The 25,116-nt window shown below is 27.2% G+C and overlaps 2 protein-coding genes across 2 annotated transcripts; one reads left to right on the top strand and one right to left on the bottom strand.

The window, feature by feature from the left end:
* Window positions 1–3,703: 3,703 nt before the first annotated feature.
* Window positions 3,704–18,484, bottom strand: LOC107445658 (ER membrane protein complex subunit 2). Its single transcript, XM_016060105.4, has 9 exons — window positions 18,336–18,484; window positions 15,785–15,898; window positions 14,930–14,994; window positions 13,832–13,917; window positions 12,405–12,548; window positions 10,662–10,803; window positions 7,255–7,365; window positions 6,053–6,157; window positions 3,704–3,882 (listed from the first exon to the last, which is right to left on the bottom strand). The coding sequence occupies exons 1-9, from the start codon at window positions 18,346–18,348 to the stop codon at window positions 3,805–3,807; spliced, it is 858 nt and encodes a 285-aa protein (XP_015915591.1). The 5' UTR covers window positions 18,349–18,484; the 3' UTR covers window positions 3,704–3,804.
* Window positions 18,485–18,532: 48 nt separating this feature from the next.
* LOC107445657 (uncharacterized) lies at window positions 18,533–22,342 on the top strand. Its single transcript, XM_016060103.4, has one exon. The coding sequence runs from the start codon at window positions 18,715–18,717 to the stop codon at window positions 22,312–22,314; it is 3,600 nt and encodes a 1,199-aa protein (XP_015915589.1). The 5' UTR covers window positions 18,533–18,714; the 3' UTR covers window positions 22,315–22,342.
* The last annotated feature ends 2,774 nt before the right edge of the window (window positions 22,343–25,116 follow it).

Here is a 25,116-nt window from a genome sequence, read left to right on the forward strand (position 1 = left end):
AAGTCCAAAACTGCGTAGATTAGAAAACATAGAGATGGATACTACGATTTTATTTTTTCACAAGGAAGGTTTGAAACTTTTTTCAACATTTAAATATGTGCATCCACATATGTCTAGAAATATTTATAGAATTTTCTTTTAAAATTCTGATTTAGTCAAAACACGCAAAAACCAGATAATATGTAGCTTTATCGTAAAAGCGAATATATTTTGAAATTTTTTCATAAAAGCAGAGTTTATTTTTAACTTATTTCATATTAAAATATGGATTTCATATTTTCCAAAAATTCCCAAATATGCATAGAAATACTAAAAGAATATTTTTTTTTATAAAAAAAATCTAAATCCGTCCAGAACACTCTAAGACTCGAGCATTTATATGGTTCAAATACAAGGTTGCACATAATATTTAATTTTGTATAATATTTTGAACGTGGAATTTATTTAAAACATACTTTCCAAAAATACTTAATCTAGGGATCCCCTTGTCTTCTGGATTAGGTTCAAAATTACCAGACTACAGAATTGAACATTGGTAGTCAGAAACACAAAATTGAGCCAGCTGTTCAATGATGGTTAAATAAAATAAAATGTATGCACAGAAATATTTATACAAAACCTTTAAAAAAATTCTTATTCAGCAAAGGCAAGGCCATATAAAGTATTGATATAAGTTTGGACATTTTGTAATTTTTTTTCTTTAATTATCTGAAACGAGGATATCTTTAAAAACTTGGTTTATATTTAAATATGGGAATCATATTTTTTGAAAATATTAATATTTGTCAGGAAATATTTTTATAAATAAATTAAAAATGTTCAAATTTAGATCATAACCTGCAAAGAACAGAGAATACATAAATCGTTGACGATATTGTGAATATTTTATAAAGTGGATTCACTTGCAACTTGTTTCATATTAAAGTATGGGCAGCATATTCTTCGAAAATTCGAATGTGGTTAACCAGGAACACTTTGAGTCACCTTTTCGTATTTTCACTTACATATTCATTAATAAAAAATAAAATAAATTAAAAAAATAAGTGAACTTTCAACCAAATTAAATTTTAACTATTTTACAAATTATAATGAAGTAAACTTCACACTTTTATTTTTAAAGAAATTTCTCTTTATATTTTCAAAATTTAGGATTATCAAAAGCAACCCCTGCTCGGAGCATGATTGGACCTATCACTTACATTTGATTTAAAATTAAACACTTATGTTTTTTTGACACTTTTTATAAAAATGTATTACTCCGGAGCAAATTTTAAGGTAATATTTTAAAGTGTGAAGATAGTAGAAATTATTTAACATAAAAAAATTAAATGTATTGCAAAGCAAATTTTTTAATTTGCTATCAACTATTAGGTAAAATTTTCCTACGGTCCAATCATGCTCGGAGCATGATTGGACCTATCACTTACATTTGATTTAAAATTAAACACTTATGTTTTTTTGACACTTTTTATAAAAATGTATTACTCCGGAGCAAATTTTAAGGTAATATTTTAAAGTGTGAAGATAGTAGAAATTATTTAACATAAAAAAATTAAATGTATTGCAAAGCAAATTTTTTAATTTGCTATCAACTATTAGGTAAAATTTTCCTACGGTCCAATCATGCTCGGAGCATGATTGGACCTATCACTTACATTTGATTTAAAATTAAACACTTATGTTTTTTTGACACTTTTTATAAAAATGTATTACTCCGGAGCAAATTTTAAGGTAATATTTTAAAGTGTGAAGATAGTAGAAATTATTTAACATAAAAAAATTAAATGTATTGCAAAGCAAATTTTTTAATTTGCTATCAACTATTAGGTAAAATTTTCCTACGGTCCAATCATGCTCGGAGCATGATTGGACCTATCACTTACATTTGATTTAAAATTAAACACTTATGTTTTTTTGACAACTTTTTATAAAAATGTATTACTCCGGAGCAAATTTTAAGGTAATATTTTAAAGTGTGAAGATAGTAGAAATTATTTAACATAAAAAATTAAATGTATTGCAAAGCAAATTTTTTAATTTGCTATCAACTATTAGGTAAAATTTTCCTACGGTCCAATCATGCTCGGAGCATGATTGGACCTATCACTTACATTTGATTTAAAATTAAACACTTATGTTTTTTTGACACTTTTTATAAAAATGTATTACTCCGGAGCAAATTTTAAGGTAATATTTTAAAGTGTGAAGATAGTAGAAATTATTTAACATAAAAAAATTAAATGTATTGCAAAGCAAATTTTTTAATTTGCTATCAACTATTAGGTAAAATTTTCCTACGGTCCAATCATGCTCGGAGCATGATTGGACCTATCACTTACATTTGATTTAAAATTAAACACTTATGTTTTTTTGACACTTTTTATAAAAATGTATTACTCCGGAGCAAATTTTAAGGTAATATTTTAAAGTGTGAAGATAGTAGAAATTATTTAACATAAAAAAATTAAATGTATTGCAAAGCAAATTTTTTAATTTGCTATCAACTATTAGGTAAAATTTTCCTACGGTCCAATCATGCTCGGAGCATGATTGGACCTATCACTTACATTTGATTTAAAATTAAACACTTATGTTTTTTTGACACTTTTTATAAAAATGTATTACTCCGGAGCAAATTTTAAGGTAATATTTTAAAGTGTGAAGATAGTAGAAATTATTTAACATAAAAAAATTAAATGTATTGCAAAGCAAATTTTTTAATTTGCTATCAACTATTAGGTAAAATTTTCACCTACGTAAATCTTATATTTATAAAAAAAAAAAAAAAAAAAAAAAAAAAAAAAACAGGCTGATTTAACGGCAAAGTGTATTTAATTATCCATAGTTTAGTTTACAATAAGATCTATTTCCATCAAATTTAATACTTTTGTACTACAATTTCTAAAAAAAGATACAATTCAGTAACAAAGTGTAAATTATTTTAAAATTTGAAACTAGAAGAAAAAATTTAACACACTGAAGAGTTTTTTAATGAACTATGAGGCTTGGTTCACACAATTGAAGATGAAGCGGAAAGAATGGTTTATATCTATATTTTTTACAAAAATTATGATTGGATTATTATCAGTTACACTTTGAGAATTATTACATTTTGGCTACTCAATAACATGGAAATGCGATCCCCCTCCCTGAGAGTTATTACATAGTGAAGATGGGCCGGATTGTGGACATACAATTCCTGTCCTTACGCAATTTTTTTTTTTTTTTTTTAAAATGAGAATCAGTTTTATGGACACAAACCATACCTCCCTTGACCCTATAAGTTTTTTCTTAAAAGTCGATAAAAAGAAGATCATTTCATTCATGAAATATGTAGTTATTATAATTTATGCATTGTCATTATATTTATGCATTATGGTGAAAACATGACTGCTGAGTGCTTACAAGAGATGTTTTAGTATACTTGAGTAAATTAGCTTTAAAGTTTTCGTCACCTTTTTGCATGCATATATATATATAAAATTTTTATTAAACTAATTTTTATTAACTAATGAATAAAAAAAATATTTCATTTAAATATGAAATCCAATATTGTGATTTATCTGAAGGTCAAGAGAAATTAAGAGTAGTAAATTAGAAGAAAAAATTCATTGCAGGTATCTCAAGAAATTCAATAACTTAATAAATGTAAAATACATGCTTGAGTATAAAAAATGACTATAAAAATTTCAATCATTAAAAGTCAACAGAATACTGATGAACTTTAATAATATAAAAACAAAACAGTATATATATATTACATAATTTATTTCATATAATAAAATATAAAATTCAATAATTTAACTAAGTTGTAGGATTTAGAGTTAATGTCCCCAACATTCCTTGTAGAGATTTCATTTGGGAATCATCACAAGATTGGTCCTGAAAAGTAAGCAATAAAATTATTTTAAAGCAAATGAATTAAAATTAATCATTGAAGCAAATAAAACTACAAAAGGTAAAAGAAAGGAACAGCACACAAAAGAAAAAGAAGATGTATGCTATTAATAATTTTTTTTAAAAATACAATTGGTGCAAATTATAGAGTTATCGAGTAACATAAAGACAAGCTGACATATTATACAATAGTGAAGGTTCAATTTTTATAGGCTATGCTGTAATTTAAAAATGTTAGGTTTGGCGTTCGCACAATGCATTGACTTGATCAGGTTACACTGAAAAGGACATTTAGAGAAATAGAGGGCTTTTATTCGTTTTGAGAAACATTAATAAAAAGAATTGAAAGACGCAAATGGAAAAGACACAGTGCAGAACGGTTCTTAAAGAAAGTGAACATCTTAATTTTCAGGAAGAATTGTAGAGCAAATTGAAAATATGTATCAAGTACTACTTTTGTGAGTGCTACTATGAAGTGCTATTATGAAGTGCTATTATTAAGTACTACTATGAAGTAACACATATTTAAATGTGCAGATAAGAATATAATTATTCATTTACAAAGGAAAAATAAAAGTCAAAATACTTCATTTACTTTTTAAATGAAAATTAAAGTTTGATATGATTAGAGATTTATAAAACAGAAAGAACTGACAAAAGCGTAAGGCTATTGCCATTTAAAACTATATCTTAAAATATTTTAAACTAACTTTATAGGAGTCATACTCAATCTCCATAAAATAGTTCTAAGGTATCAAATCGCAGTAACATAGTAAACTAATTAAGGCCATACAAAGATAGCTTTACAAACCATCAAAAAGTTTTGTTAAATAAAAAATTCTAAAAAAGATTAAGAACAATTTAAAAATATTTTTCTATAAAACTCAAAAATTTAACCCATAGCAAATCAAAAATCAATCTATATTTTTTCTCATTATAAAATTGCTAGAAAACACCCATTCCTTTTTCGTTAGCAAGCATTTCTTTGAGTTTTTAACATACATTCCAATTGTCCCTAAAAATTAAGCTCAATTCACACCAGAATGTAGAGAAATTGATGGTACAATAACAGGCTCTTGAGTTTCCACACAATAATAGCAAAATTTTTTTTCGCATCACAATGATTAGTAATGCTCACATTCTGACAGAACAGAATGGAAATAATGATAAACTTAAAAATGCAAGAACCTTATTTGGTATACAGGGTATTACTTTGGTATATTAGAAAACAAATGTTGTGTTCAGTAAGTTTTGGAAACCAATCTATTATTACAATTTTAGAGATTATTATTTATTGCCAGAATATTATTAATTCCCAGATTGGAATAGAATAACACTAATTTTACAGGATGGCAGCACTATTTACCCCTCAATTGGAAATTTTGCTAATTATAAACAAAAAAGTTACGTATAACAAAAGTGCATAAAAATTAAAACTGATGTTAACTTTGATTTGATTTAGCTATTTATATTGTTAACCCGTTTTCAGCCAAAAGTGAGTAAACACACCTTTTCAATAAATAGTTTTCTATAAACAGTGGAGTATATTAACTAATTTATTTCTTTGCTATTGCCAAGGGTTCCAAAAATAACTATAAAACATTAGTAATTCGAATGAAGTAAACACTTTCTGTTGAGAAATCTTCAAAATATGCTAGTTGCTTAATTTTAAACAGTTATTGAGAGATTCAACTTTTTGAAATTACATAAATAATTCCACTTTAAATCAATCATATTTAATGATAGGTTAAAACTGCAAGTTCTGTTAATAAAATAAAACAAATATCTCAAAAAAATTAGTGATCAACTAAATGGTTTGTCCATTGACTTGGTGGTGCATATACACACCATTTCATTTCTGAAATAAAGTACTATTGAAATATATAATATCAAAACACCACATATAAAAATTTCTATGCTTGACCTAAAATGGGTAAATAAGTCTACCATTTTTCATTCCACATTTAAAGTAACTAATTAAAGGCAAAAAGTTTGAACCCTAGTCTTAAATCTAATAATATAAATTTATCTGAATTTTTATTTAAACAAAAATAATTTTTAACAATTGTCATAATAAATTACAATACAATAAATTTTTTTTCTTTCTAATTCCTTCAATAAAACAAGAAAGATTGTATCTAAGAAAAACAAATACCTCATATTTTGTACTAATCTTTACAGCTGCCCATGATGCATATTTTAAATTTTCTTTTTTCTTCAAGGCAGGACACTTTGGAGATGCTGCTACATTACTTGCTGACTAAAAAAGTTGAAAACTAATATTACTCTATGAAATGCTAGCACTAAAATAATATTACACTGTGTTTTCATTAATCTGCTTTCACTCTCTCTGTCAGATGACAATGCAAGCTAAATACTTTTTCTAGCTGCTACAAGCAGAATTTATAGCTATGTTATTCCCAATGAGAGTTTTCCATCAATCATAAAATCAGACTACAAATTACAAACTCCCGGACAGACCAACTCAAATGTTAAGATACTAATTTTTGCACATGAAATAATTTTTGCGCACCTTTTTGTAATGAAAAAAAGAAGGTATTTTTCTGTTGTCTGGGTGCTAGAAGCAAGCAATGATAATATACATAAAAAAGAATAACTAATTTTTGCTTGGTAAACTCTTTACATGCAAACCTCTATTTTGATTATAGATAGACTTGGCGTTTAAAAAAAAATCGATTTAGGTTATTGGTCTTGTTTATATTTTTTTGATAAGACATAATCAAGCACATTAAATAGTTTAGTTTTCTTCTTTTTCAAGTTAATCGTATCACTTTGTATTATAGGCCCCACAGTAACCCCTTCCCTCTCGCCCCCGTGAAAATTTGAGGTTTCACCTTCTGTCTCTCGCTCGAGTGAAATTTCCGAGTTGGAGTGTTCAGTAGTAACGCGCCAATAAGAATCAAACTAATTCATTTCTTTTGCCTGGAAAACATTTTATTTCTCATTTTACACACCAGATGGCAGTACCAGGATATTTTTAAGGTAATTGTAGATAGTTAGTTTATTTTAAACTAGTTGTCAGCACTAATCAAATACGGGTATTTGTCAAAATAGGCACTTTTATGACTGTTTTCTTGTAAATTAACCGATTGTTAAGGGTTTAAACTGAGTTCTACATAACAAACAATCATAGAGGTTTAAAAAAAAAAAAAAGTTTGGCCAAAATTATATTAGACTTTTACCTTACACAACGAGGCAACTAATAAGAAAAAAATTAAAACGTAAAAGCATATGCCATTAATATTAAAAGAAGCCTGCCTTAAATAATACAAGTGCAAACTGAACAAAAATCCAAACAAAATTAAAATAAATACATAGTATGTTAAATCTACTTACCAAAAACAAACCATACAATGACCTCATATTTTGAGAATTCAATTTGATCGATTGTGCAAAGTAAGCTCTAGCTATTTCCATATTTTCAAAACCACCAATAGTAAACTGGATCTAAAATGGTAAAAGAAAATAATTTGTAACAATAATTTAATATTTATTTTAGTACAAATAAATTGATAACACTAGCATGATTGAATGACAGAATTTAATATTTAATAAGCCAAAAACACAGCGAAACAATTTGCCTAATATGTATGCATTTTGAATCGTAAAGTAAAGGATACATTTTTTGCTTCAAAACTATCATGAACACTAAAAATAACAGGAGGGTGTAACATTATGTGTTGAGGGTTAACATACTGTTCACAATTTTAAATAATTTTTTTTAGTTTATATTCTTTTTAATTAACTCTTATGAATTTCACCATTTTGTTATCTCAGTTAATTCCATCTTCAGTACTGATAAATTGATTTTTAATACAGCATTTTCCAAAAGTTCTTTCTTAACTTTAACAGAATTACAGTTTCTTATCCAATGGTATTTGATGATCAATTATTTTGTTGGTGATATTTGTGCACAATGTCTTGTTACTTAAAATTTACATTTCCTTATTATTATATACAAAATTATTTTATTGCTTTTTAAACATGCACCATATATCACATAGAAATCATTTAATATACACAATACAATGTACATAATGGTTCAGTTTTATAATCAGTTCTTTAAAAAAAATTATTGTTTAACACTCAATTACATTTTTATCGTTAATTGTTATTGTAATAAATTTCCGCCAGTGATTAGATCCACATCTAGGTATTAAGTAAAAAAATAGAGTATATCAAAAGTTCTGATTTTTTTAAAAACATTTTTAGAACCATAATGTAATCCCAATCTACAGCCAATAGCAAAAACATGGTTAACAAAATTAATTTTTGCAAACAGGCATACTCTTCAATGACTCTCCATAATAATTTAAAGGTAATAATGTTAATTGAAACATCTTCATTTGTTCTCAACAGAAAAACTTGAATGCAATGACAAGTTTTGTTCAAAAGTCAACACTATTAAATTAAAGAATACAAAATCAGAAAGCTGTCAAGATCCTGGTAAATTTTTTCTTAAATGACGATAGTGGATCAACTAATTTATTTACGCTAAACAACATACATTTAACCCAAGATGAAATTTATACAAATTATGGCTACTGTATTATCATTTCTGCATTCAAAAACTTATAACTCGGTCTGGTTGTCCCTGCATAAAATTTAAACTGCTTCAGCTATTAAATGCCTCATCTGGATTTAAAAATAAAAAATAAATAAATAAAAATTAAAAAAAAAACTTGGTAAAAAACACTTGAGTAAAGAAACAGTTGATAAATTTTACTTTCTTTTGATACATTTAGCACTATTTTTGATTAATTTTATCTCAGAAATTTCATTTTCCAAGAAAATTGTTAAGTGCATTGCAAAAAAACAGATAAGTTCAGTTTTTTCACTTAATACATTTTTGACTGCTAATATCATAGCTGTTGCAATAAGCACAAGAACTAAGCATAAATGCAACATCAGTCTTCTCTAGGGCAGTAAAAACAACATAAATATATTGCCCTCTATTTTACATTTTTTGGCTCTCACAGGGTTGCAACAGTAAAAAATGAACAAAAATAGTTGTTTTTAGTAGCCTCAAGCATGAAAATAGTTGCCTAAACAGGAGCAAAAATTTATCAAAAATAGTAGCCAAATAATTAAAATTGTAGCTTAATTGTCAAATACTATGATAAGGACTGGTTGATGTCAGAAATTTTAAATCGTGATACATCGTAAGTTAGACATCGCGATTTAGGATATGTTCAGAAATTACCTATGGGAAATCAATCAAAAATAAATAAAAAGGAATAAATCGATTACAAAAGAAAATATTAATTCTAAACGTATTCTACTACAATATCAATATCATTCCTTAATTTTTTCAATTAAAATAATAAAGAAGTCAAAGTAAAAGCAAACCCAAGATTTATTTCATTTTTCTTAAATTAAAAATGATTTAAGATATATTGGTTTAAAAATAATAATACAGTAACAAAATATTTTACATACGTGCATTAAAATTAAAAGAAAAAAAAACGAGAGTAGAAAACAAACCAAAAAAATGTTCACTTTAGAAAAAAAAAATATTTTTTTAAAATTATTTGTTGGAAAAAAAACCATGCTTTTGAAACATCATTAGACCCTCTTTTATTTAATTATTTAAAATAATATTAAGTAGTATTAACACAACTTTTTAACTATGGTCAAATTCTGTACTGAATAAATGTAAAAATATTTTTACTTATTTATTATTATTTTCGTTTTTGAAAATAAAATTGACTAAAGATTTATTTCTTTAAAAATGACAGTGACTATCTAACAAATTATAGAACAAACAAGTATTGAAAGAATTTTAATAAAATTAAAAAAAAAAAAATTAAGTACTAATGTAAAATTATTAAAAGCGTCCAAACATTACTGAACTCTTTATTTAATTTTTTTTTAAAAATTTGATTTTTAACTAATAGCCAAATTTTTTAAAACTTTGTTTTCAGTTTCTCAAAAATAAAAGCAAATTAAATAAAGGTAAGCTTTATTTTAATTTTTTTATAAATAAAAACAACTGAACATTTATTGGTTTAAAAATAATCAACAGTAGGTTTACGAAAAATAAGTATAAGTATAAAAATAACTTCGCTAAGAGTAAAAAAGTCTCTCAATAGTCGCCTATTCCTGAAAATAGTTGCTTTTTTTAAGCCTTTTCAGGCAAAAAAAGTCACCATAGTCGCCTAAGGTTGAAAATAGTAGCAAATAGTCGCATTTTAGTAACCTGTGGCAACCCTGCTCTCACTAGCATTTTGTGAACCCAAAACTCTCTTATAGCACCAAAAACCCCAATTGTCTACCTCTTACACAACTTAAGCTCTATCATGTATATAATATAAATTCATTTAATATACATACACAGAAAAGTAAAATTGTTGCAGCTATTCAATTGATGAAAGATTTAATGGTTGCAGTCAATAAATTCTGCCATCTAATTTCTTTTTTTTACAGTCTGTTTTCAACCTCCACCTCTAAAAACTTATTTTAGAGAATAAAATGTCTTTAAAAGTATAAAAGAAAATTATTTTGTAAGGGTAGATCTTCCAAAGAAACATTAACTCAAGTTAGCTGATTCTCCTTAATGTCCCATTATCAAAGTCTGCTTCTTTTTAATGCCATACTTAAAGAATAGGTATATAAAAAATATAAAAAGGTAAATTTAATTGTAAAATAATTGAATTGCTATTTAAAAGTCTACTAGCATAAAAAATAAATTAATTGTGTAACTAAAGTGAACAGTATTACACATTCAAAATTAGAATACTTACTTCTGCATATCGTTGATGATATAAATGATTGTGAGGATTATACAGAATTAATTCTTCTAAACAGAAAGCTGCTTTGCTGTAATCCTGCTCAGATAAATACAAATCAGCTAACTCCATCCATGCTTCATGATCACTCATGAATCTAAAGTAAAGAAATCCATTCTTATCACTAAAATCCAACTTAAAAATGAATTGCATTTCACCTAAATACAAAACTTACATAGTAATGTAATGTAATATGTAATATAGATACATTTATATATAGAATTGAGTTCAAAAGCAAAAGAATAGTTTGGTTTTCTAAAATTCATCGAACTTCACTGATTCACAAGTCAACTTTATTGATTAATCATCAATTTAATTTTATGTATTCTTCACTACTGGAAAAGCATTTTGTCTTTAATATCGTAAGAATGCGTGTGTTGAGCAGAGTCACATTTATTTTTCTCTCCACAGTCTGCTATGATTTTGTGTATGGCTAAACAATACTTTTCCTCTCTTTTAATTAAATTGCTTGCAACCATATTTATATTGATTTATAGCAAAAATTGTTATAGAAACAGCACTGTTAAAAAACCACTTTTTTAATAGTAAGGAAACATATCCAAAAGATGATTCAATTCTCCAATGGCTTTAAATAAACAAAGTTTTATTTCTATTTTAAATAACAAGGCAGTAAGATTTCAGCATGAGTACTTGAACATAGTGATTTTCAAACGGCGTTCCGTGTAACTCTAGATGACTCAAATTCAATAATAATCACTCAAAATTAATGGATTAGGATAATTTTATTCAAGCATCGTGTTCAGTGGTAAGTAGTGATGTAAACTGAAGAAAGGAAGTGTAGGAAAAAAAATAAATAATAAACTGTTTGCTCTCAGCGCCATCTGGTGTTATAAATCCTGATTGTAAAATTATTATTAACACTAGGGTTCTGTCAAAGGCTCGGAAGATGTGTCAAAAGATAGGAATGTTCTAAGCAGTTGTTTTTGAAACATGTAATTTAGTTTATATTCAATTAATAATCTATTATTTATTAAATATTTTCATTATTTTTTTTAGAAATTATTTAATAGAAAGGCTTGTGAAGTAAGAAAATTCAAAACGATGCTTTTTCTTATAACAATATCATAAATGAATTATAAAAAGGATATATGCATTTAAAAAAAATCTCAATAGCATTTCACATGGGATAAAACCAAATAATAACCAAATTAAAACAATCAAGAAGTATGTTTCTCTGATAACCATTAGCAATGTTTATTTTCTTCCTTTTTCATTTTAATTGAAACCATATTTCATTTACGCATGAACTAAAATCAAATTAAGAACTAGATCAGATACTGCTTGAAACTTGAGAATACAATTATCTAACATATAACCCAATTTTAAGACTAATATTGATAAAATGATATGATTAAGAAATTTTACTATTCATTCGTTCACGAATTTCTTTTAAAAATAATTAATAAAATTTAAATCATTACATGTTTTTAAAACAAGCAATTGCCTACAAATTTTATTCATTAAGTCCTGGTGTCCGTCGCCAAAGGAAGGTCAACCATTTAGGATTCCAGAGTAGAAAAAAATTGGAAACCGCTGCTTTAACACACCGATTTAATGCTATCTAATATTTCAAGGTGCAATTCAATATTTTTCTTTAATAAAACATCAAAATAATTTTTTTTGGACAACATACAGAAGAAAAATTTATGAAATACAGCTGACTGATAAAATTCTTACTTTTTTAGGTAGTCAGACAATTCTTTAATTGCTTCAGGAATTTTATTTTGGGCTTTCAGAACAGCAACTTTTCGCTTATAAATAACAGAATTAGCTTCATCATGTTGCAATATTGAGTCATACAGTTTGATTGCATCATCATATCTAAAGAAATATGAGACATTTTAAGAAGTTCAATACTGTTTCTACAGTTAACAAAAAAAGTATTTGATAATATTTAAATAATAATCATATCAATTTTCCATTATGAAACTTGCAAAAATTTTGCAAAGAATATTTCGAAATATGCCTACATATTTACTTTGTTATTATTCTCAACTGATTTAATTTTTATAAGTTTCTCTTTTTTCAGGGGGCATAGTGATAAATTTTCTAAGTGATTTTAAATTCTAAAATTATTTATAAAATAAATACCTTTTAAAAAAAAGCACCTTTAACTGTTTATTTTTTCATAATTTTCAGTTTAAATTATAGAAAAAGCTTTCAAATGATTAGGTTTGATAATAAAAAAATGATTAGGTTTATTGATCAAAAATTTTTTTAAATTCATTTAGTTACTTGATGAAAAAAATTTATGCTCAGAGATTGTCTTTTAGAATACCTTTAATTATTTTTTATTAACAATGAATTTTTCCCTTGTTTTGATAATGTGTGAGAGCTACTTTTTGAAATATATACATACAATAATATAGCAGGGGTCTGTCCAGAGATTTTGTGAAAGGAACGTTTTTGTAAAATTGTGAAAAAATTACTCGTAATTTGTGAATATAAAATAAACCTTAAGTCACATTCTTTCAACCAGGGTCCCCTTTTGTGAATTTGTGCAAATAGGGTCCGTTATTGCAAAAAAACTTTTTCAAGGAGTTTTTAAATTGTTAAGACATACAAGATTATGCTCAACACTATAAAATTATAAATAAAAAAATTAAATTTTAGAAAATAAACAGCAATTGCAGCTACTAAATTAGCAATACAACATATAAATATTTGGTATTTAACCTATACTGCTGAACGCAGAATATTCATTTCGGACGAATAAAGGAAGAAGCGTTACACCATAGAGAAAATTTAGTTTGTTTACATCTGTCTCCCCTCTTCCTGGGAAGGGTTTATTCGATTAACAAAACAATAATGAAGATAAACAAATTTGTGAAGGGTCCGATTAAAAGATAAATTATTTTGTGAAGAGTCCGCTAACGGACCCAAATTACTTCTAAACAGACCCCTGTATGGGAGGATAACTTAAAAATTGTTGAGGATCAAATTCAATTACAACAAAACATTTGATACATTTTTGTGGTGTTAAATGTATGCCCCCCCAAAACTCAAGGTGCTCTTTTCTGCGAGGAAGCGCCCTATCCTTCTTTTGTCCTAGGAAGAACTCAGCACTTATTAACATATATTACATGAAAATAACAAATTGATACCTTTCAAGAGCCTCAAATTCCATAGCTTGCAACTTTCGAACCCTAAGGCTACCAGGAAATTGCTGATCCAAGCTTTGTAAGCAATCCTTTAATAACAAAATTAGAAAACATGAAAATCAAAAATAAGTTTGCTTTGTAACACAAGATCATATAACAAACATATATTCATTTAAAAAATTTATATTTGAAAACCATTCAACTTTTATCTTTAAAATATATATATTTATTTCAAAAGTCAATAATTAGAAAAAATATAATGACCTCAGCTATTTAATAGTTTGGGAGCAATTGTATTTAGATAATTTATCATTACAGGTATTACAGGGTGCGTAGCCAAATAATTTAACAAAAAATAAGCACCTTTTAAGCACCTTAGGAAAATATCATTAATTAGGCAGGGTTGGAAAGTTTTTGACAATTGTCAAAAATTATGAATCAAGCAAAACGAATGGCACTTTCATACGCTACGGACTGACAGTACGCTGAAATAGTTAGAGACTGAATCAATTGTGAAAACGTTGAATAGAACAATGTGAACTGTGTCTTTTTGCATAATTCGAAGTGAAAAATCAACATAGTAAAGGCAAAATTTAATTTTGAAAAAGGGAAAATTTAGCACTTTTTAAAAATACCCAATGAAAAAAGCACCTTTAAGGACTTTTAAAAAACAAAAATATGCACCTTTAAGAACTGTTTAAAAATGCTATGCACAATGTATTATTGTAAAAAATTAAGACATAATACTTGAGAATTTAACCTATTTGTGTCTACCGCCTTCACTTTTTCCATTCTTATAAACAACTTAACTGAAGAATTTATTTAAATTTTTTTAATGTATTGTGTAAGATAAACTGTACATCAAAAATAAACTTATACATATATATCTATTAACTTATGTGTCCTAATGTTATTTTACTCATACTTAAACTTCAAGCAAGTTATCAAAAGCGTACATAAACGTCAAACAAGTGAACAACAGTTATTATTCCTTTACTTTAAATGAGATTCTAACCTGTGCCATCTACCGAGGTAAACTCCCCTCAAAAACAATATTTTAAACTTTTAATTGGAATAAGAATATGTTAAAGAAACACTAACTTGAGCTATGTCTAACCGATGACAATCCAAAGCAGCTAGGCACACCTGTTCGAAAATTAACCATTCTGAAAAATAAATAAATTATTCATAGTTTAAAATCATATTTTAGCTTAAAAAATATGAATAACGAAACAAGTTTTTTTAATACTATATTAAATATCACATTAATTTTGATGTTTTTGTTATGCTACACAGTTGATTGATAATATATTTTTGAAACTAATTTTAGTAAAAATAGCACTGAGAACTTTTTTTCTAATTTATTTTCTATACAAAGAAATACCAGTAAAAACTATAAGTAAAGTTTATACCAAGCATTTCCAGAAAAATCATACAAATTTAGAAGCATATTTTAGAAATAGTAATTTAAAAACAAAACTAAAAAAAATAAATTAAAAGAACAATTAAGAGTGTAAATAATATTAATACAATGCAGGTATCTATACACAAGTGTATGAATGTATATAATTTAAATAAAGTGTTTCAAATTGTAAATGAAATAGACAAATTTTCACGATATTAAATTTTTCGTTTTCCTATGATTATGATGCATTATGAGTATTATTATGGGTAACTCCTACAATGACTCCAACTCTCTATATAATAATAATATATCTATAAATATAAGTTGCAACTCCTAATAGTTTTGCAGCAATAAGTTGCAACTTTCTATAATTGCAACTTGCTCTATCTACATATGTTCAATTGAAATAGATTTTGATAACTTAACTTGTTTGTTATAGCTTTCTAAAATTATTATACATTTTTAAAATAAAAATAGTTTTAAAAAAATAACAGAAAAAAATTTACAGAGTAGCTGAATATTTCCATTAAAAAAGAAAGAAATATCATTACTTTCGTCTCCAACTTTATGGGTGTAATTGATTAGTACATCTTGCCATAATTCAATAACTTCCTCTGAACATCTTATGTTATCATCTCGCCATTGCCTTAATTTGTCCCTCGCTTCTACAAATAAGAAAATAAAATTAGTTTTGACACTGACTTTATGGGTAAAAAACTGAGCAATCGATATTCACAGAAGAATATTAAATCACAGAGTATTATGTAATATCATATACACATGAGTATTAATTTATTCATATTATATTATTTTTAATGTAGAGTTTTTCTAACAGTTTTTTCCGCTTAAGAAATATTTCAGAATATTTAACAGTGTTTAAATATTTGTAAGGTGACCTTAAATTTCTGTTATAACAAATGTATTTAGAAAAAAGTTTATTTTTAGTTTTATATATACCTACTAAAATCAATTCTGGATTGACAGCAAGCAGTCTTCTTTTAGTAATTTTTTCTTAATTAACTATGAAATTAAAAATAACTTATAATTTAGGCTATAAAATAGAGGATAGGTAACTGAAACCTAGGGTAGGAATTTAAAAAAATTATCACTAATCCAAATGACCAACAACTAAAAAATAGTACTATACTATGCAAATTTTATTGGTCTTATATAATTATTATTGGTCTATCATAATTTTAAAAAAAAATAATTAAGTGAAAAAAAAAGACAATACAGAGAGTGTATAATGTCAAAATTGTGATGAAACATGCTATTTTGTGATAAAAAATACAGACAGGCTAAAACATTAAACAGAAAATCAAAAAATTGATACAACATACACTTTTTACATAAATTGTTGGTTCAGGGAACCATATATAATTATTCTTTGGTGATCTGCAACAAATTTAAGTGGCCTTGCACCAACAATCCACAATTTATTTTGAGCGATGATTAAAATAGAAGGATTATTACAATGATATTCAAGTGAGAGAAGAGAATAAAAAATATGAGCTAAATAAAGAGACCACATAAAATCAAAATTTTGTTGGCACACAAAAATAATATTTCTAACTGTGGATATCTAATTATATTTATGATTTAAATTTATTGGTTATCAGGTTACTTACCATATGTTACAAATGACTATTCGTAAAAGATTTAAGTACTAACCATTTAAGAATTCAGTGATCATTCTAGATAGAACAAGTAATAATTTAAATGTTTAACAACTTTTAGGATAAAAAAGCTTAACAGTATGAAAACAGCCATTAATATTTTACGAATGTAAACAGCCAATATTATTTTTAAAATGAATATGTAATTATAAAAATTATTGCTAACCTGCCTCAGAAATATTCTTAGAGAACAAATAAAATTTTTCCATGTTATGCTGCAGCATTACAAGGGCAAATTAGCAAGTGCTTGTCATTTACATACTTCACTTAGAAAATTAACAATCAATAAAGAGAGATTAAAATTTCTCAGTCATACAGATAATTTATTTATCTTTGAGATGCTTCTAAAAACAATTTCAATTATTTACCAGTAACACACATAGACTTAGGTGCATCTCCAGTAAGATTCATCAATGTGTCTTATCTTAGACTTAATTAATATTTAAAAAAAAAACTATGTAACATAATCCATGTAAAAACACAACCAAAAGTCACTTGGATTAAAGTCACTGGATTAAAAAATACAACGGTACACAAATAAAGAGTTTCAAAAGCAATTCCTTAAATTCAAAATTTATGCATCATAATTTTGTCTAATTAGATATCGAAATTTTTAAAACTTAGGATGGCAGCGGCTACATATCAAAAGCAGATTGTGCACTCCTATCATAATCTATTCTGGATAGTGCGTCCTCTGCACCGCAGAGGTGTTATTAATATCACTGATTATTACTTATTGAATCTAAATAAAAAGAAAAATTTAAAATTGTTTTATTTAAGCTTTACACAGAAAAGGAAAAAAAAATCATATTCTTAAATCTTTAAGATTTCGCTTTTTTAAAAGGAAATATTTATTAAATAATCCCAATTTTTTCTCATATGTCAAATTTAGTTCTTCTAATTTAGTGATAAAATATTTTTTCTCAGTTAGAGTAATAGAATTGTGTACGGAAACTAAAAAGGGTGGAACGCATCAATGTTTATATAACCAATATCATTTGACTATAGATCGATTATTGATTTTATAATATATTAACTTTCAATCAATTAATTTTTAACCAATATAACAGATAAAATAGAGATCTATGAAACTTTCAAACAACATGAAAGATTTTCAAAATCACCCTAATTACAACCTTAAGGCCATTCTTGATGATTTTAAGAAATCAAATTAAAGCAAACATATGATCACTTTAAAAACAGAATAGTTTGATGTTTAACTTAATACACAAAATCATTTCTACAATCTAATTAATAACACTTGACTAAAACGCACTAAGAAATAACAGAAAATATAACAAAACTATTGATGCGTTTCTAGGATAAATTTTAGATTGTAGAATGGAAAGCCAAGCATCCAAAAAATCAAAAGTATACAAATATTACACTTTAAATTATTCCGAAAGCAAATTAAATTACTTAATACCTTGCCAATCCATTGCTAATAGCTAATTTATTTTGAGAAACCGTAAAAAAAAACAACGAAAACGGAAATACTAATTTTAAGGTTGTGCTGTTCACATCCTTCTGCCTCCCATAAAATTACTTAAAAAGGCTCACCAGCTAGCTTGATAAATAAAAACTTGAGACATATGTATTTTCTTTAAGCAGAAAGAAGCAGTCGAAAGCGTTTTAGTGGAAAAAATGCAAACAAAACAAACTGCTAAGGTGATTGTAATTTGCAATTCAAGATTCACAAATTACAATATGTTATAAAATAGTTTTGAATGTATAAATTCCTTTTATCGTTAGTATTTCCTGTTGAAAAAGCATTTTTTTAAACTAACATTCTATTATTTAATGCAATGGGATCTTCGGAAAAATTTGAGTTTATTTGCACTGAGGATAATAAATATACTTGTACATTGTGTAATGCTGTTATTCCACATAAGGGATTATTAAACAGTCATGTTGATCTCCATAACAAGGAAAAACCTTTTGTTTGTAGTGTATGTAATAAGAGATTTAAACGAAAGGAATATTTATATTCGCACAGCATAACTCATACAGATGTAAAACCTTATTCTTGTAATTTGTGTGATAAAAATTTCACATTAAAATCTTCTTTGCGTGTTCACCAGTTTGTTCATTCTAAAGAAAAAAGATTTCCGTGCAATATGTGCAATAAATCCTTTTCTTTTAAGAATGCTTTAAATCGACATAGAGTTGTTCATTCTGATGACAAACCTTTTTCTTGCTCAATGTGTCATAAAAGGTATAAACTAGCTTTTCATTTGAATAGACATTGGAAAACTGCTCATAAAAAAGAAAGACCACATGCTTGTGATAAATGTGATAAAACTTTTCAATGTAGAAGCTCTCTAAAGGTTCATATGGGCGTTCATTCAGATGAAAAACCTTATTCGTGTGATTTATGCCAAAAAAGTTTTCGTTATGAAGGAAGTTTATCTCATCATAAAAAAACTCATGTCGAAGGAAAACCTTATTCTTGCACTGAGTGTGATAAGAAATATAAGCTAAAAAATCATTTGATTGTTCATTGGAAACGTGTCCATAAAAAAGAAAGACCATATGCTTGTAATATTTGTCACAAAAAGTTTCCTTGCAGAAACAGTTTAAAGAATCATTCTGTTGTCCATACAGACGTTAGACCTTATTCCTGTGGTATATGTTATAAAAGTTTTCGATTCAAAGGAAGTTTAAGAGCTCATCAAAGAGTTCATACTGGAGAAAAACCTTTTACTTGTAGTAAATGCGACAAAAGATTTAAAACTAAAGCAAATTTATTATCACATCAAATAATTCATACTGAAGAAAAACCTTTTTCTTGTAATGCATGCAACAAAGCATTTAGATTCAAGCAATCCTTAATGCATCATAAACGTGTACATCATAAAGAAGAATACTATTTAGAAAAATTACTTGATAAAAGTGTACGGGATACTCCGCATAAGCAAAGGAGACCAATCGTTGCCAAATGTATCAAAGAAAAAATTGACTCTAGCGATAGCACTCTGATACTTGCAGATTCTTTTGGCAGCAGTGACATTCTGGCACTTGCTCGGCTAGTTAATAAAAAACCTGATTCTAGTAATAATTGCAGTGAAAGTGTTACATTTGTCGAAGATTTGGATAGTTTAGAAGAGCTGGCGCATGTTGATGATATACATAAAAGTCCTGATTCTAGTAATTTTTGTAATAAAACTGTAACATTTGTGGATTCTTTAAATATTGTTAAAGAGAAGAAAACCACCACTAATAGTAAAAAAATACCTGACTCTGGTAATATCTGTCATGAGAATGGAAAAAGTGAATATTTTCTAGACAATGAGGGCAAGCTAGAGCTGCCTAACCATATCAATCAGAAACTTGATACTAGTTCCCTCTTCGAGGAAAGCGTAACACTTGTAGATTCTATAGTTAACAGTGGTGAGTTAGAAATTGCCACCCGTGTTATAGAAATGCCTGATTCTAGTAACTCTGGTGATCAAAACAAAACAGCTAATAATTCTCCTTGGAACAGCAAAGAATTATCTAACTTGACACAACATTTGAAGACACCAGCTGGCTATTTTAATGATTGTAGTAATCAAAGTATAACAACTGAAAACCTAAATCAAATCAAAAAAGAATTTTCTGATTTGTCTTTGGATGTGAAGAAGCCTGCTACTTTAACATCATCAAATTCAGCAAAACATACATCTAACCAATTGAATAGTCAATCAACTAAGCCTGTAATTAGGGATTTTAAGTTCATTGAAACTAAAGAGAAAACCTATATTTGCACTTTATGTAATGAAACTATTTTAGATAGAGAGTCTTTAAGCAAGCATGTAGATGTCCATAAAAGTAAGGTAAAATCTTCCAATTTAATTCACCTAAAGAAGCAAGCTGGCCCTACATCATCAGTTTCCACTATTCATACCACCAGCCCATTGAAGGATCAATCAATTAAACCTGTAGTAAAAAATTTTACATTTTTTTACACTAAGGAGAAAACTTATACTTGCTCTTTGTGTAATGAAACTATTTTACATCAAGATTATTTGAGTTCACATGTAGCTGTTCACAGAAATAAGGTAGAATCTTCACATTTGGAAATGCCACCTAGTGCTACAGAATCAGTTTCAACTGAGCAGACCGCCAATCTTTCAGATAATCAACTAATTTCACCTGAACATCTTAAGACGACAGCTTGTACAACACCATCAAATTCAACAGTGCAAACCACTTGTTTAAATGAACAATTAATTTTGCCAGAACATAATGAAATGCTAACTAATACTAGTTTATCTAATTCCACTGTGCAAATCAGCAACCCATCAGATGCCCAAACAAATTCTGGAACTTCAGAAACACCAGCTAGCACACCATCATCAGTTTCCACTGTGCAGACCACCACTTTAAATAAGATATCAGCTTTATCAGGACATAAAAACATATTAACTAGTACTACACCATCAGTTTTCACTGTGCGGACTACCAGCACTTTAGACGATCAACCAATTACATGTGGTTACTTGGAAGTGCCTGCTAGTGCTGGATTTTCTGTTTCTGAAGTGCAGACTGCCACTTCAAATGAACTATCAAGTTTGCCACATCAGAAAATAACAAATAGTACCACAACACCCATTTATACAATGCAGCACAAGGGCTCGCTAAACAATCTGTTAAAAGAGTCTACAGTAAAGGAATTTAAGTTTATTCATACTAAAGAGGACAATTATATTTGTACTTTGTGTAAAAGAACCATAATGAATAGGAAATCTTTAAGCAGGCACGTAATTCAGTCTCACAGTAAACGGAATGCTTTGTATCCGTGTAAGTTATGTTATAAGATTTATAACTATAGATATAGCTTACATAGACATATAGTAATAAAGCATAAGGAACAAAAATCATTCTTTTGTGATGCATGTAAAAAAAGATTTGTATTTGAAGATTGTTTCAACAAACACAAGTGCATTAAGGCTGATATAAAAATTCGTTATTCTTGTAATTCGTGTAATAAAAGTTTTAATGAAAAATACAAATTGAATGCCCATAAGGCAGTCCATTCTGATGAGAAGCCCTATTCTTGCAGTTCATGTGATAAAACTTTTAAATGGAAGCATAGTATAAAAAAACATTTCAAAATCTATCATACAAACAGGCCTGCAAAAATCAAACAAAGAGTTTCTTGCATGTGGTGTGAGAAAACCTTTCCATATAAAAGTGCTCTAAGAAGTCACGCAGTGATGCATACAAATAATAAGCCTTATTCATGTGACATTTGTGCGAAAAGCTTTAAAAGAAAAACTCAACTAAATGCCCATATTCAATCTCATTCTGGAGAAAAACCTTACTCTTGCAGTACTTGCAATCAGAGGTTTACTCGAAAACAATCTTTAAAAAGACATGGTCGAATTCATCTTAAAAAATTGTTCTCTACTTTTTTGGATTAGCTTTATATATTCATAAATATTTTTTCCAGGAATATGCATATAGTCTTCTTCCACCAGCATTACTGCACCGTCCCAACTAGTCATTTTCATCTGGCTCAATCAGACAATATGTTTCTCCCTCCATAAATTCCCATGGTTTTTAGATCTTTTACAACAAAATCAATCTATCTGGTGTTTTGGTTTTTCCCTTTTGTGGTTGCCAGTAAACTTTCCCCAAAGTGAGCTTTTTAAATGGTTCACCATCATCTTCTCTATAGATGTCACCCAGCCATCTTATTTTATAGAATTTCATAACTGAAATTAAGTTTAGTTGCTTATACTTTTTGGATAATTCATAATTGTGCTGTATATCATTTACTTTATCCAACCATCATATCATTATATCAAAATCATTTACTTTAACAGCTCCAAGGATGGCTCTGAGTATTTTTCTTTCAAAACTTCGTAGTTTATTTTCGTAAGTTTTATTCAAGGCCAGCATTCGCTCCTATAAAGTAATACAAGTTTCATTGGAGTATTATATAGATTAATTTTAATGGAAATAAGCTTTGATTTCGCAATTCAAAATAACACCTATTAGCCATCGTTATTCATTTCTGTTTTGATATCATTATTAACCAATATTCATAGCTAATTTTTGTATTAAAATGTTTGTTGACAAAAAACTATCAATCCCCAATTATAACTTCAGAAATCCGGACTTCTAAATTCCAGAAACCACCAAAATCAAGAATTTTTTTCCCTATAAGCTAATTTTTTTTTTTAGTTATATCAATTGTAAATTTAAGGAAAGATGTCGGAATTTGTGTTTCTTAATAACATCACAATAAAAATAATAGACTTTGAAGATCTGGAAATCCATGGCATAAAAAGCTATCAACAAAACTCCTGAATTTATTATACAATCCTTTTAATCTAATGTGTGTCTGCTTTATGTAATCCTTGTACTAATACTCAACTATTAAAAACATTGAGATTTAAAAAAGTCTAAAACTATTGGGAAAAAGGATTGATAAGGTAATGTGAATTAACAGTGAAATTTTCACAAATATTGTGCTTTGTAAAAAAAGAAATTACTTAAATGCATTATTCAGAATTCATGTGCTATAATTATGTAAAAAAACATGCAAATTTAAGATGAAATTAGGCAAATCAAATAATGATTGCTTATATGTGTTATTCAAAATTCATGTATTCTATTAGAATGATTTTTCAAAACTATGTGAATTTGCAATTTAATCGTTGCAAATTGAACATTTAAAAAAAGAGAGATTGCTGAATAGGGTTTTGTGTTTTTCCGCACATTCATAATGACTTATTAAAATATCAAGATTTTAAAAACTATGCAAATAATTATTGAATGCCTACCCAAAAAATTACTGACAGATTACTGACAGCCTAGATTTTGATTGTCTAAAAAAATCATATAAATGCCCTATTATTTAATTAAAAATATTAAACTAAAACAATGACAATGTTTTCCTCTTAAAATTTTCTTTATGTCAAAAAATATTGCAATGAAAAAAGAAAAAGAAAATGTATTGATGTCCTGAACATAATTTTAAAGAAAGTATCCTAATAATAGCAGAACAGCAGAAACCTCTCTCAAACCCGCAAAGTTTGGCCCCCTTCAGTTCCTGGAAATCTGATAATTCAATAACTGTAACTAGAAAGTATTTTGGAGTCCGGGACCACTGCCCCAATGATTGTTATGTACTTTCACTCCAAAACATTAAAAAATGTTCTAAAATGCAAAAACTGCTCATAAATTGGTTTGAGCCCCAAAATTGAAAAAATACCTTAAAAGTATTAAAAAAAAAAAAAAAGGGTCACAAAAGGAAAAAAAAATTTCGAAAAAGTGCAACAGCCAACAAAATCTCATCCTTAATGATTAGTTTAACTAAGATATATATAAGATATATTCTGTCAAATTCAGTCGAAAATATATGTTTTAAACTATAATTTCAATTAATAATTTTACATGGCTTAATCCAATATTTGAGTGAAATCGGTCGAATCGTTATTAAGGATTCCATTTCTAAAAGTACGACTTTTTAAGAAAAAAAATGCAGAAAATTACAGCTATTTTAGGAGTCCGAAAAAAAGATCTGTTTGTTCTGAGAAAGTATGTTTTTGTGTCTGATTTCGTAACTTAAAATATCATCTATACCAATTAATTACCATATTTGAGGTCATCCCCTTGAACCATTAAGATTGAGTCCTAGAACGTGAAGATGCAATAATTAGTTCAAAAGTTATTCAGGATAGTCCATTTTTTCTGCACTGTACAATCTTTTTTGACAAAGGGCCATGCGAGAAAAAGACTGCAATAAATTTTTTTTTTAACAATTAATAAATTATTTAAATACTCCTAGTAAAACAAGAAAAATTATCAAATTTTCTTATAATTTAAAATGCTACAGCAAATTGTATATAATCTTTGCAAATTGTAAATAATATTATTGACTAGAGTGATTTTTTGGGGATAAAACTTTCTGACCAGAAAGACTAGTTTTTTGTTACTTTTTACTGTGCATAAATTACTTGCAGCTTCAATTTTTAAATGAATTCTTAAATTGAATTAAACATGTTTTAAAAATAAGTCATTTTTCTAAAAGTAATTTATTTTAAAGAAACACTTGTCAGACATTGTTATTTTTTAACACCTTGAAATAGAACCTTTACATTTTAGAATTTTGGTGTTAAGATATGGGCATTTCTACAAAGTTTAATGAAATTACTCTGAAAACAGTTACAAAACTTATTATGCTAGTTTCATAGTATTATAATAAACTGCATTTC

Source organism: Parasteatoda tepidariorum, chromosome 4 (genome assembly GCF_982258835.1).
Source record: "Parasteatoda tepidariorum strain Cologne lab strain chromosome 4, Ptep-v5.0, whole genome shotgun sequence".
Classification (NCBI taxonomy): Eukaryota; Metazoa; Arthropoda; class Arachnida; order Araneae; family Theridiidae; genus Parasteatoda; species Parasteatoda tepidariorum.